We start from the raw sequence: 13,820 nt of genomic DNA, 5'->3' as shown, positions 1-13,820 counted from the left end.
ATTCCCCAGTGAAACCAATGTAAGTCTGACATGACTAAATTACTGAATTTGCCTGATTCAGCTTTCTACAATAGAGCAAATGTGGAAGGTCGTGAAAAGAGCCAGGGAAACGACTATGCAGAAGGAGTAGAATGGAATCATGAAAGTAAAGAACTATAAAGCCTAAATATTTACAAGCATTTATAAATATGGCTTAACCATCAAATGCAAATACCAGGACTGGAGCCATAGCATAGCAGGTAAGGCTTTTATCTTGTGTGTGCCCAACTAGGCTTGATATCTGCCACCACATAGGGTCCCCTGAGCATAGAACCAGTAGCATTCCTTGAGAACCTCCTAAAAATTAAATACATAAATAAATATCAAGACAACTTTACAGGTGAAACAGTTTTCTACTAGGAAAATACTACTGGTTTATGTCCTTTATATGGAAGTTTTCAAGATATACTCTTCTCATTGACTTTGGTAGATGAAGAAATATTCTTCTAACTTTGAGACAGTTAAATCAAATTGATTCTTTCCAAACCAGTTACTTCAAAAAATTGTTATATACATAGCAGATTAACAATTATGTTAACAAAATGTATAGCACATTATATATAATTTGTCTCTACAACTCAATAATTTGTACACAGTGAAAAATTAATGTGAAATCTCTTTTTTATGTTAAACATGTGTAATTGCAGAATATTTTATGGAAGATACTCTTAACTATGCAAATAGGGATTTTTTTTTTATTTATTTACACTGAACTCTGTTTCAAATTGCCAGATAGATAATAATCGTATCTCTCAAAAAGTTAAACTAAACTGATCCCAGAAAGAATTTTAGTTTTGGTATTATAAAACTTGAATTTCTTTATTCCTGTGTATAAATTATAATCTTAAAAGTTTGTTAAGTTTGGGGCTGGAAAGATAGCATGGAGGTAACGCATTTGCCTTGCATACAGAAGGACGTGGTTCAAATTGGGCATCCCATATGATCCCCTGAGCCTGCCAGGAGCAATTTATGGGTGTAGAGCCAGGAGTAACTCCTGAGCACTGCCAAGTGTGACGCAAAAACCAAAAAAAAAAAAAAAAGTTTGTTAAGTTATATGCTCATGAAGTATGAACTATGGATTTTTTTGTCAAGTGGTTTATGAATTATCTGTTTATATCCAAGAAATCTTAAATTGATTGTAATGATGATGGTACCAATCTATCTCAGCAGTGGAAGGGGGCGCTCTTAAATTACATTTCTGGAAAGAACTTAAATGGTCATTGTATTTATTTATTTATTTTGGTTTTTGGGCCACACCAGTTTACTCTCAGGTGTTACTCCTGGCTATATGCTCAGAAATCACTCCTGGCTTGGGGGACCAAGCCATATGGGACGCTAGGGGATTGAACCATGATCTGTCCTAGACTAGTGCGGGCAAGTCAGATGCCTTACTGCTTGCTTCACTGCTCTGGCCCCTAAATGGGCTTTTAAAGCCAATATTTTCTTTTCACCAGCTGTTAGCATCACTGCTTTAATGTTAAACAATCACTCATTACTACTTACATTGGAATACATGTATTGTAAATGGTAATTTACAGCTTTGATAGGCAGGAAATATTTTCTAACAGGTGCAAGTTGCACTGTTTTATTTTCTATTCCATCTCTTCCAGTTATGGTACTCACACACTCATTCTCACTGCCAACGAGTGTTGTATGCTTCAGTTGTGTTTGCACATATGCTTGTTGGATACAGAATTCCTTTAGTTGCAATGTTTGCCTTAGCACCATTCTGATCATGGTGTTCAGTGGTTGCTATAGTGCTCATATAATATTCATCAGGGATCAAACTCTTAGCCTCTGTTTGCACATCCTTTAGTTATTTTGCTCTGCTTACCAGAGGCTCCATGTTTATTGAGGTGCACACCAAATGTTCTATGGTGCCAGGGATGTCACACACAGCAAAGCTGGCATCAGTGTCAGCATTGGGGATCAAAATCACAGCTTCATACCTAGAGCTTATAGTTACTTAGCCATCTCATTGCCCTCCTTGAGCTAATCTTTAAAATAATGTATCCTGATAGTTGTATTTCCTTTGTCTATATTTGAGTATTGTCTAAAGATAAAAATGAGAACCAGAGCACTAGTACAGCAGCTTAGGTACTTGCCTTGCATCATTCCTTTGCATCCCATATGATCCCCTGAGCTCACCAGAAGTTATTTCTGAGTGCAGAGCCAAAAATAAGAGTAACCCCTGAGTACTACCAGGTGTGGCCAAACAATAAAAATGAAGGTAAGAATTAAACTCTGCAGTGTAAATTGAGAAATCTACATATAACCAAATGGGATTAAACACTGAACCTCCAACTACCTTGCAGAAATAGGGACCATTAGATTAATAAGACTAGAGAGAAGACAGACTCAAATAAAGAATAATGCCATATAGAACATTAATAAAGATAATAGCTGATGGGAATATTTTTTTCTCAGCACAAGGTTTGTTTTTTGGGCCACACCCAGCGGTGCTTCCTTCTGACTCTGCACTCAGAAATCGCTTCTGGCTCTGGGAACCATATGGGATGCCGGGGATCGAACCTATGTTCTTCCTGGGTCAGTCGCATGCAAGGCAAATGCCCTACTACTGTACTACCACTGCAGCCTTCACAATGTCCTCTTCTGTCCATTGTCCTGACAGTCACAATTCTCAGCAGTTTCATGAGAAGATAAGGATATAGAGTAAAGTCAATGATGAAATAAGTTAGGAAAAAGAGAAGGAAGAAATAGAATGGGCAAAATGAAGGTTTTCAGTGATGTTCAAGAACAAACATAATAAATATTTGTGCTTTTTTTCTTCAATGCTATGTCTTACCTATTTTCTTGAAGGACTGATTTTTTTCTCCTTATCAAATGTTACCTATAATAACAATATTTGCCATACTACACCTACATGGGACTCACTGTGGCGGTTAGGTACTATTCTAAGATATGCTCACGTGAGTTCATATTTGTACTATAATCTTGAGGTAGGGATTCAGGAGAGATAGAACAGTTATTGGGGAGTTTACCTTGCACCTGGCCAATCTGCATTGAATCCCTGCCACCCCATGTGGTCCCTCAAGCCAGCTAGAAGTGATCCCTGAGTGTAGAGCCAGGAGTGAGCTGCCTATAACTCAAAAACAAAAACAATTTATTTATTTATTTTTTGTTTTGGGGTCACAGCAACTCTCAGGAGTTACTCTTGGCTCAGAAATCACTCCTGGCAGGCTTGGGGGACCATATGCAATGCTGGGATTTGAATCACCATCAGTCCTGGGTCCTCTGCATGCAAGGCAAATACCCTACTCTCTGATCCAAAAATTAATTCTTTTAATAAAGATGATACTATATTTTTCCATGTCTTACAGATTTTTTTTTAAAAAGTACATTGGTGGGGGGACAGAGAGATAGCACGGAGGTAAGGCGTTTGCCTTTCATGCAGAAGGTCATTGGTTATGAATCCCAGCATCCCATATGGTTCCCCGAGCCTGCCAGGAGCAATTTCTGAGCATAAAGCCAGAAGTAACCCCTGCGTGCTGCCAGGTGTGACCCCCCCAAAAAAAAAAGGTACATGGGAAAGTTAACTGGCCAAGTTTGTACATACACTATAAATCTTAAGATTCACACTAGTAGCTGCATGACCTATGTTTGCTTTTCTCCTTATCCCGTGCTACCCCAGTTAAGTTGTGTCTCCTAGATTTATTCTTTAAAACAGAATTTGTGACTATATTTTTAGAATATAATTCCTATGTTCTATAATACAATAGAATATAATATATGTTTATATATTTAATATAATATTAATATGGGGCCGGAGAGATAACTTGGAGGTAGAGCATTTCCCTTGCATGCAGAGGACGGTGGTTCGAATCCCAGCATCCCATATGGTCCCCTAAGCCTGCCAGGAGAGCTTTTTGAGCATAGAGCCAGGAGTGGCCCCTGAACACTGCCGGGTGTGACCCCCCAAAAAAAAACATATAAAATATATAAAATATATAATATATATGAAATATATTTATATATAATATATAAAATATATAAAATATTAATATATTCCTATGTTTAGAATTCTTTTACCCTTCAACTCTGTCTTTTTTTTTTTTTTTGGTTTTTAGGGCCACACCCGTTTGATGCTCAGGGGTTACTCCTGGCTAAGGGCTCAGAAATTGCCCCTGGCTTGGGGGGACCATATGGAATGCGGGGGATCGAACCACGGTCCTTCCTTGGCTAATGCTTGCAAGGCTTACCTCTAGTGCCACCTCACCGGCCCCTCAACTCTGTCTTTTTAACAGGAATTAGAAAATATTTTATACTGGGTCTGAAGATAGTATAGTAGATCGGGTATTTATCTTGCATGTGGCCAATCCATTTTGATCTTGGCATCACATATGAGGCCTTCCAGGAGTGATCCTTAAGTACAGACATAGGAGGAAGCCCTGAGCATCACTGGATATGGCCTGAAAACAATTATATTTGTGTAATATATATTAATAAAGTTTTGAATTAATCTTTGCTGCTATTATGAGTGCCGTTTTTATAAACAAAATTTTAATTTTCTATTATAACTAATGATAATATAAAGTTAGTCTCTCCATTATAATATAAGGTCCCACAGATTTTTCCATGTGAAAATAAGACCCAAACTCCTGTGTATGCTTATAATTTTTTCAATATATTTATTCTGTGTGTTAAGTAAAGCTTATGCATACATGTTCTGTTAATCCCAAATTTACAAGTAAATTAAAATGCAAAAAGCCGCAGATGGTAGGAGATCTACCTTCTCTTGGGATATTAAAATAGTCTAAAAGACAGAGTTTAATTGCAACATAATATGAAATGTTTGCTCATTGATGGGTTGCAGTAAGTGATCTGTGTTTGGATGCTTGCCAAGATTGTCACCAGCTTTAGATTGTGTGTGTGTGTGTGTGTGTGTGGGTGTGGGTGTGTGTGGGTGTGGGTGCGCGCGCGCACGTAAATGGCTATCAGTTGTCTTATTTTTCCATTGGACTTTAAATTTATAGGAAGAATTTTATGGAAGAAAATTGATACTTGCTCATAGAGAAGAAGTGGAACAAGAAGCTGATGATATTTTAAAAGATGCTGATAGCAGTGATGTTGCATTTCTTGTGGTTGGCGATCCTTTTGGGTAAGTAAAAGTGGTTACTTTGGAGTTTTAGTTCATTTGCTTTAAAAAAAAACATTAAGAATTATTCTAATGAAGTCCAAACCTTTGCCTATAAGGTTTTGGTATGGAATTCGATTTACCTAAATAGTCTTAAAATTTTACACTTTTATCATCTTTGAAAATAATTAAGACATTCTGCTTGGTAAGGATGGCATCTTATGTGTCTCTAATGGTTCTCTGGTGGCAGCTCTGAAGTGTAAATCATTGCTCTGCTATTGTTTTAGGTGACTTGTATCACATGCCTTCACTAGGATATTAGTATTTCATTATTATGTAGATATAGTACATTATCAAGAGGCACTGACCATTTGTTTTTTTGCAGGTAATTGCATATATCTTCTGTTATTTGATCTGTTCTAATTCTCCCCCCCCCTCGCCAATCACTTGTTTATCTATAGTGATCTTACTATATTTGCCTGGAACTTTGCATGTATCAAGTTTCAGATTTCAATTGCTTGCTCCTTTTAGTGCCCACTGTCGGAGGTGGGAAGAACACACAGAAATCAAATCCTGCTCCTTATTTATATGAAATATGTTCTTTACTACTGATCTATAGTTCCTCACCATTGGGTTCTACTTTTTTATGTATTATACTAGGAGCTCTGTTACTGAAAAGATTGGTTTCTACTTGTCTAGTCAAACATCAATAATTTCTAGTGTGGAGCAAAATAGCAGAGTTCTTTGTCTTCAGCTCATAAACCAAGATTTAGATAAGAAATTAAAAAACATAAGGATAATTAAATCGCTGTGAACCCATTATTAAGTATATTTCATATTTCATATCTCAAAAAAATGAAATTGGGTCTATCAGAAAGCAGGTAATTTATATCCATGTGAAATAAAAGATTGTATTTCATTATTGTACTTAATGCAAATGAATTGAAAAATCATATATTTGAATATATAATTCATTCTGTCATCTGACCTTGTTTTGTTTTTTTTTTTATAAAAAGTGAGGCTTTACTGAAATTAGTAGTAACTGCTCCTTTATCTAGTTATAGTAGTAAAAAATGCTTAAGAAAAAAATCTTATGTCTCTAATACCTTAGAACTACATAGGATTTTAGAATTTTTTTTCCATTATAATACTAATAATCTGTGTTTCCTTGAGGAAAATCTTTTGTGCTTCTCAAGCTTCCTGATATGATGGTTTTATAATCATGATAATCACCTAGACAACTAATTTTAGAGTCTCTTTTAGGTGAGATGGGGAATATGGTGTATTTGGAGCCATGTCCAGAGTTGCAGTCTTAAAATGTACACAACCTTTTACCCATGAAACATTTCCCTTCACCAACCTCTCCCAACCTCTCCCAACCTCCCTCTGCCTGACTGAGGGGCAGACATTTTACCTCTCTTTCTCTCTTCCTCTTGCTCTTCCCTTCTTTCTCTCTCTTTCCTTTTAGACACTGGTTTGCATTATTGTTAATGAAGTAGTACTGTGCATATCACTTAATCTTTGTTCAACATCCATTTATTTTCCAAAGTGATCATTTCCAACTATTCAATAATAGTTGTCATATTGGTTTCTTCTTTATCCTAATTGTACTGCTTCACTAATCATAGGAAGCTTCCTTCCATGGACTGGTCCTCCTGGCCCTCATCTCCACTTTTTCTAGATATTAGCATTGTATCTTTTATTTTTCTTATATCCCACAAAAAGTAGGATTAATCTTTGTCTATCTGTCTCACTTTGACTCATTTCTCTCAGCATAATACTCTCCATGGTCATTCATGTAGAAGCAAATTTCATGACTTCTTTTTGTTTGTTTGTTTTGGTTTTGTTTTGGGTCACACCCAGTGATGCTCAGTGTTACTCTGAGCTATGTGCTCAGGAATTTCTCTTGGTTTAGGGGACCATATGTGACTCCAGGGATCAAACTGTGGTTTGTCCTAGGTTAGCACGTGCAAAGCTAACACCCTACCACTTGAACCATCGCTCTGGCCCCAATGACTTTATTTTTAATAGCTGCATAGTATTCCATTGTATAGATGTACCATTGTTTTTTTAGCCACTCCTTTGTTCTTGGGCACTTGGATTGTTTCAGACTCTGGCTATTATAAATATGCTCTGATGAATATAGCAATACAGCAGACAGTTTTGTATTGTATTTGGGTTCCTAGGATACATATCTAGAGAGGTATTAATTGATCATATGGAAGCTCAATTGCTAGTTTTTTGAGGATTGTCCATATTGTTCTCCAAAGAGACTGGACTCCCCTGTTCCCACCAGCAGTTAATGAGTCCCTTTTCTCTGCATTGGCGCCAGTAATACTTATTTTTGTTCTTTGTGATGTGTGCCAGCCACTGTGGTTTGAGATGAAATCTCATTGTTTTATTTGCATCTCCCTGATGATCAGTGAGGTGGAACATTTTTTAATGTATTCCTTTTAGCCATATTTATTTCTTTGAGGACATATCTGTTCATTTCTTCTCCCCATTTTTGGTTGGGGTTAGGTATTTTTTCTTTTCTTTCTTTATTATTATTATTACTAAGCCAGTCTCTTCCATTTCTTCTTTCTAAGCCTGTATATCCCCGTTTTAGCCTGATTGACCTATCAAAAGGTCACAGAATAGTGTTGAAGTCTCCTATTACTATTATGTTACTCTTTATGTCTTTCTTTAAGTCTATTAGCAGTTCTTTTAAGTGTTTTCCTGGCTCCTCATTGTGTGCATAAAAGTTCGGGTTTCACTCACTGGCAGACTTCTGTCTCTGGGAATACCTCCACATATCCCATACCAGCCCTGCCACTATTGCTTAAGGCCACCGCTGCACCCTGCTTTTCTCAGGCAATCTCCCTAGGTAATCTCCCTAAGAGCTTGGCTTCCAAAGTGGTGAACAGCCACTGCTTTATCTCCATTAGTCTGGCACCCTGTTGCCAGACTAGGTTTTTTTTTTTTTTAAGGATTTCTTGCTCAGGGCAGCCTGTGGGACAAGCTGTTTTAGTTGTTTCTAGGTTCCTCTGTGCTGCCGCTGTAGCCACTTCTGCTGTCTCCATTGCTCTACCATTTTTTGTTTTTGTTTTTGGTTTTTGGGTCACACTCAGTAGCGCTCAGGGGTTACTCCTGGCTCTACACTCAGAAATTGCTCCTGGTAGGCTCAGGGGATTATATGGGATGCCAGGATTCGAACCAACATCCTTCTGCATGCAAGGCAAAAGCTTTACCTCCATGCTATCTCTCTGGCCCCACAATACTATTTTCTACTGAGTGTTTTAAATCATCTACCATACCCTGCTTCTACTTGTAGTTTTCTTTATTTCTGTGCTTATACTTTCTTGTGCTTTCCTGACTACCTGAGCCCTTGTTTCTTTGAGCTTTTAAAGTATCCTCATCATATTAGCAATAAGGCCATTATTTGAGTTTACAACATTGGCTGGTGTTGACTTTGCATTCCCTATTATTGTTTTCACTTATTGAAACTGTGTCTTCCCCACTGACTTTCCAGTGTCCCTGCCTTGCTAAGGGTGAGTCCTTGTAGTTAGGTCACCTGGAGGCTCGGCTGGAAATTGCTCTTTTCTTTCTCTACCTATCTCCAGTGACAGGAAGTATACCAATGTGAAATTTGCTGAGTAGATCTGTTGCATGGCCACATATGTGGCTGTGACTTAAGGAGCTGTGGGCTAGTTAATGTGGTTAGGTGTGGAGGCTGCTGGTTCCTAGTCAGAAGAGATGGTATCTGCAATCTGTATAAATTGGAAGACACAGTATTAATCAGTGGTGGCTCTGTAGAAGAGTCAGTACTTGAACAGAGTCAGAGTTTAATAGAGAGAAATTGTGGAGCTTAGGAATAGGACTGCAGAATGTGGAAAGAAGTTAGAATTTATATATGTATATTTATTTATATATGTAAATATAAATATATAATATATTATATTATAAATATAAATCATATTATAAATATATTATATATAAATATTTTATAATACATATAATATATAAATATATAAATAAATTTTATGTGTGTGTATTTATTTATATGTGAATATAAATATATAATATATTTATATATATTATTATATATTATAATATATTATATATGAGAAACAAACCCAGAGTCAGTGCCTAAATGGTACTATTTATTTCCATTATTCTTATAACCTAGAATCTATTGAATATCAGCATTACTAGCTATCATTTGTCCATGGATTTCCTTTACTATAAATGAAACGGCCAAGTATGAGTCAATATATATGTTTCTTCTCCCACTTTTTAGATTTTTTTTCCTCAGGGCATATTTTAAAATAGGTTTATATATATTGAGGTATTTTGGTGTTTTTATTTTGTTTTGGTTTTTTGGGGTCATACCCAGAGGTACTAAAAGGCTACTCCTGGTTTTGCACTTAGAAATCATCCTTGGCTCAGGAGACCATGTGGTATGCTGGGGATCAAACCTGTGTTTGTCCTGGGTTAGCTGCGTGCAAGGCAAACACACTACCACTATGCTACCACTCTGGCCCCAGGTTTATATATTTTAAATATTATTAATATATATGATTATATGTATGTATTTGTATGTGATATTTAACATATAATTTTTTTATTTTTACAAAAAATTAGCTATGGATATTTTCTTTTTATTTGTTTTTGTTAGTTTGGGGGCCACATCTAACAGTGCTGAGTGCTTACCCCTGGCACTATGCTCAGGGATCACTCCTGGTGGGGTTGGGAGAGCATATGGTATACTAGAGATCAAACTTGGGTTGGCTGTATGCAAGGCAGTTGTCCTAGCTATTTTACTATTGCTTTGACTCTAGATATTTGCAGTTATGTGTTATTAAATTACTTTACACAAAGACTAAATATAAAGCTTCTAGTGGTTCCTGAGAGATCAGTTTCACTACATCATTGCAGTTTTAGTGAATTTTCAATCACTATCCTCACCTTTGTCAAGTGCAGTATATCTACAAACTAATGTTATTATAAAATAAGCAGACCATATATAATACATCATAAGCACAACATACAGTACATTTTTGCTGATACTTGTTGATCAAGGCATTAAGTATCCTTTGAAATTACCTTCTATCAATTCCAAGTAACAAGACAAATATATTACTATTGGGAGGCATATGATCATTAAAAACCATGTGTCTGTGTGCAAATATATGACTTTTTGACAGTAATATGCCCAGAAATTGTAAATCTTATATCAGACATCCACAAACCCCTTAAGAGGCATGAATGAAGCATTTTCATAAGTGCACTATGGACAAAATAATAGATTTAATTTTTTAAGCCTGTGCTTCAAAGAAAGCTTTTTTCATAAAGCAAAATAATCTAGGCCAGATTAAACAAATTTTTTCTTTTTATTATTGTTTTTGGGGGAGCCACACCCAGTGGTGCATAGGTTTAGTTTTGTTTCTTTGTTCAGGGACCACTCTTAGCGATGTTTAGGGGACCAAACGGGGTTACAGAGTTCCAGCAGAGAGCAAAGCAAATACCCTACATAGCTCTCCAGTCTGTAGGGCAGCTTTTTCATCTGGAGCCATGTTCCTTCCTTGTGTTGTACTGCAGGATATTCTGTGGAGCTACAAGTGAAAATCTCATACAGGAGGCCTTGACATATAACTTAGGGGTCAGTTGTTGCAAGGTAGGGGTGCCATAGAAAGGAAACCAAGGTGGAAGAGGTTGAAAAAGCTTGAGAAACACTGATCTAGGTAATTGTGATCATCAAATATTCATTTTCATTGTAATTTTTATACTAGAAATCTTAACGGCTTATTTAATCCTATGTATTGCACTTTCACAAAATTAAATCACTTTGCTGGGTTATTAAAGTATTATGCAAAATAGCACACTACCCACACCTGGTCACTTTTAATGAACTTTTAATAAAGAGATACATGATTTAAAAATCATTTTACTCTTCATTTATTTTAATAACTCACCAAGTAACAACTTCATTTTTCTTCAGATTAACTCACCAGGTAACGATTTTATTTTTCCTCAATTTTTTATGTCAAGTTTGCAAAATTCTGTTAAGAGAGCATATTAAAAACATTCTTTACAGCTGGCATTTGTTTTTTTCCAGAACTTTTCTTAAATTAATGATTGTTTTTTTCATGCAAATTTTTATTTTATGTGTGTGAATTAGAACAGGCTTTTGCTAGGCATTTCTTTAATCTGTTTCTGTCTGCCTCATGGGGTATAAACCCTTGATCTTCCTACTTTGCATGCATTGACCAGTTGACAGGTTCTGCTTGTTAGTATGTATTTTCTTAAACATGCTAATGTTGGAGTTTTCATCTGGAGATTCATCCAGGGGGATTTCATCCAGGCCTGGAGTTTTCATTTAATTAATAATGCAATTTAAAATTGATGTGTTGTTACATCTATCCTCTTTCCACCCCAACCTGATTATAATAATTAGATTTGTATCAGAAAAGGAAAAGTCGAAATATGCATATATATGCACATACATATGCATAATATATTTCTGTATGTATAATAACAATGACATATACATACACAGCGATAATCTAAAATAAAGATTGACTGTAGCAGTTGTAAAACCCAACTAGAACTATATTGGCCAGAACTTTCATAGAGATGATTGACAAGCTAAGCAATTGCTTTGTATTTTTGTCTTGTAAATAGTCTGGGTATATTTTTTTTACTTTTATTTGAAAATACAAAAACAAAGTTAAAATAACTGTAAAGTGTAATTATATAAAAGGAGCCTTACACCAAATTTGCTTAATTTGAATTCCATAGTTAATATTCTGTAGGTACCTTTTTATTTTCAGTGATTGCAGAAATCTTTTGTCTATATTAGCATATTAACAGGATTAAAGAACAAATGTAACTTCCCCTTATTCCTTAGCTTCCAAGATTGCTTTGAGAACTGCAGTTCTCTTTTGTTGAGGACATGTGTAGATTTAAACTTTCCTTGCCAGAAACACAGATGAAACCTTTGATCCTTTATTAGACTTAAACACATGAAATACTTGAGCTTTACCTTCTTAAAAAGTCAACGTTGGTTACTTTTAATATTTTCTCACTACAGGGCTACAACACACAGTGATCTTATTTTGAGAGCTATAAAACTGGGAATCCCTTATCGAGTTATTCATAATGCTTCCATAATGAATGCCGTAGGCTGCTGTGGTTTACAGGTAATAATCTACAGAAAAATGTTGTAATGGTATTTACTAAAAATAGTTATATATTGGCATAAGTTTCAAGTAAATTTTCTTTTATGAAATAAGACATTAGTATTTAATATTATAGTAGTGTGCACTGTATTTTATTACAAAAACTTGGCTTATTCTCTAACTAATCATTGAAATGATTTGAAGTCTAACACTGTTGTGATTTTAGGGCCAATATCTACAAACAAAAATAAATATAATCTAGGGGCCAGAGCGGTGGCACAGAGCAGTAAGGTGTCTGCCTTGCTGGTGCTAGCCTAGGATGGACCGCGGTTCCATCCCCCGATGTCTCATATGCCATATGGTCCCCCAAGCCAGGAGTGATTTCTGAGCGCATAACCAGGAGGAACCCCTGAGTGTCACTGGGTGTGACCAAAAAAAAAAAAAAAAGAAAGAAAAGAAATATAATCTAATCCCCCAAGCCAGGAGCAATTTCTGAGCACATGGCCAGGAATAACCCCTGAGCATCATTGGGTGTGGCCCAAAAAAACAAACAAACAAAAAAAGCCAGAGAAAATTTGTAAGTATCATCTGTGGTGTCATTTTCTACTCATTATATTTAAATTGGCAAAGAATTTAGCCATTTCTTTTGCAGGAGGCTGGCATTAGTTAGCTCACTTCTGGCTCTGTGCTCAGTTATCACTCCTGGTGGGAGTAATTTGGCACTGGGGATCTGGGGATGGGACTAGAAACTATGACATGCAAGGCAAGTGCCCTCATTCCTATATTTATTATCTCTCCATTTCTTTCTACTTCTAATAAAATGAATCCCTACATCACCTTTTCAGTGCTGGTCTTTTTTTACCTTTAAAATCTCTGCTGAACATTTCTGTGTGAATTTAAATTGAGTGGAATATCTTTTGGTTCTCAAATTTTTTTAGAGGGGAGTATTGTTTTTTAGCCATTATGTACGTGCTGGCCATGACCAACTGGCACTTGGAAAACACTATAGATCACTGGTCCTCAAACTACGGCCCGTGGGTCATATATTGTATTTTTTGCCATTTTGTTTCTTCACTTCAAAATAAGATATATGCAGTGTTCATAGGAATTTGTTCCTAGTTTTTGTTTTCACCCTAGTCTGGCCCTCTGACAGTCTGAGGGACAGTGAACTGGCCCCTTGTTTCAAAATTTGAGGACCACTGCTATAGATGAATCATCCTTAAAGTTTTTTTAAATGTATATACTGTGGTTTATAATTTTACAATCCCGTCAATGATAGGATCTCATGAATACAACATTCAATATCACATCCACCACCAGAATATCCATTTCCCTCCACCATTTTCTCCACTCATCCCTGCCATCTCAGTACCTCTACTCCTCTCACTTAAGCTCAGTTTGTGGACCAGTTCTAAGATTCTGCTGCTTTGGCCTTTTGTTATTCTTTTATTGTGTTTTTGATAGATTCCACATATGATAGAGATAATTCTAAGTCGATTTCTCCTGCTGACTGATTCAGCGTGATA

At 36.1% G+C, this 13,820-nt stretch overlaps 1 protein-coding gene across 2 annotated transcripts in view; it reads left to right on the top strand.

Annotated features, from left to right (window-relative positions):
• The window catches only part of DPH5 (diphthamide biosynthesis 5), a 34,144-nt gene that overhangs the window by 3,242 nt on the left and 17,082 nt on the right, over positions 1–13,820 (top strand). For both annotated transcript variants that reach the window (XM_049765792.1, XM_049765791.1), the window contains exons 3-4: positions 5,034–5,158; positions 12,207–12,315. In XM_049765792.1, the coding sequence (XP_049621749.1) occupies positions 5,034–5,158; positions 12,207–12,315 (234 nt within the window). The remainder of the gene's footprint in view (positions 1–5,033; positions 5,159–12,206; positions 12,316–13,820) is intronic.

The sequence above is a fragment of the Suncus etruscus genome, chromosome 19 (assembly GCF_024139225.1).
Source record: "Suncus etruscus isolate mSunEtr1 chromosome 19, mSunEtr1.pri.cur, whole genome shotgun sequence".
NCBI lineage: Eukaryota > Metazoa > Chordata > Mammalia > Eulipotyphla > Soricidae > Suncus > Suncus etruscus.
This window is presented reverse-complemented; position numbering and strand designations above follow the sequence as displayed.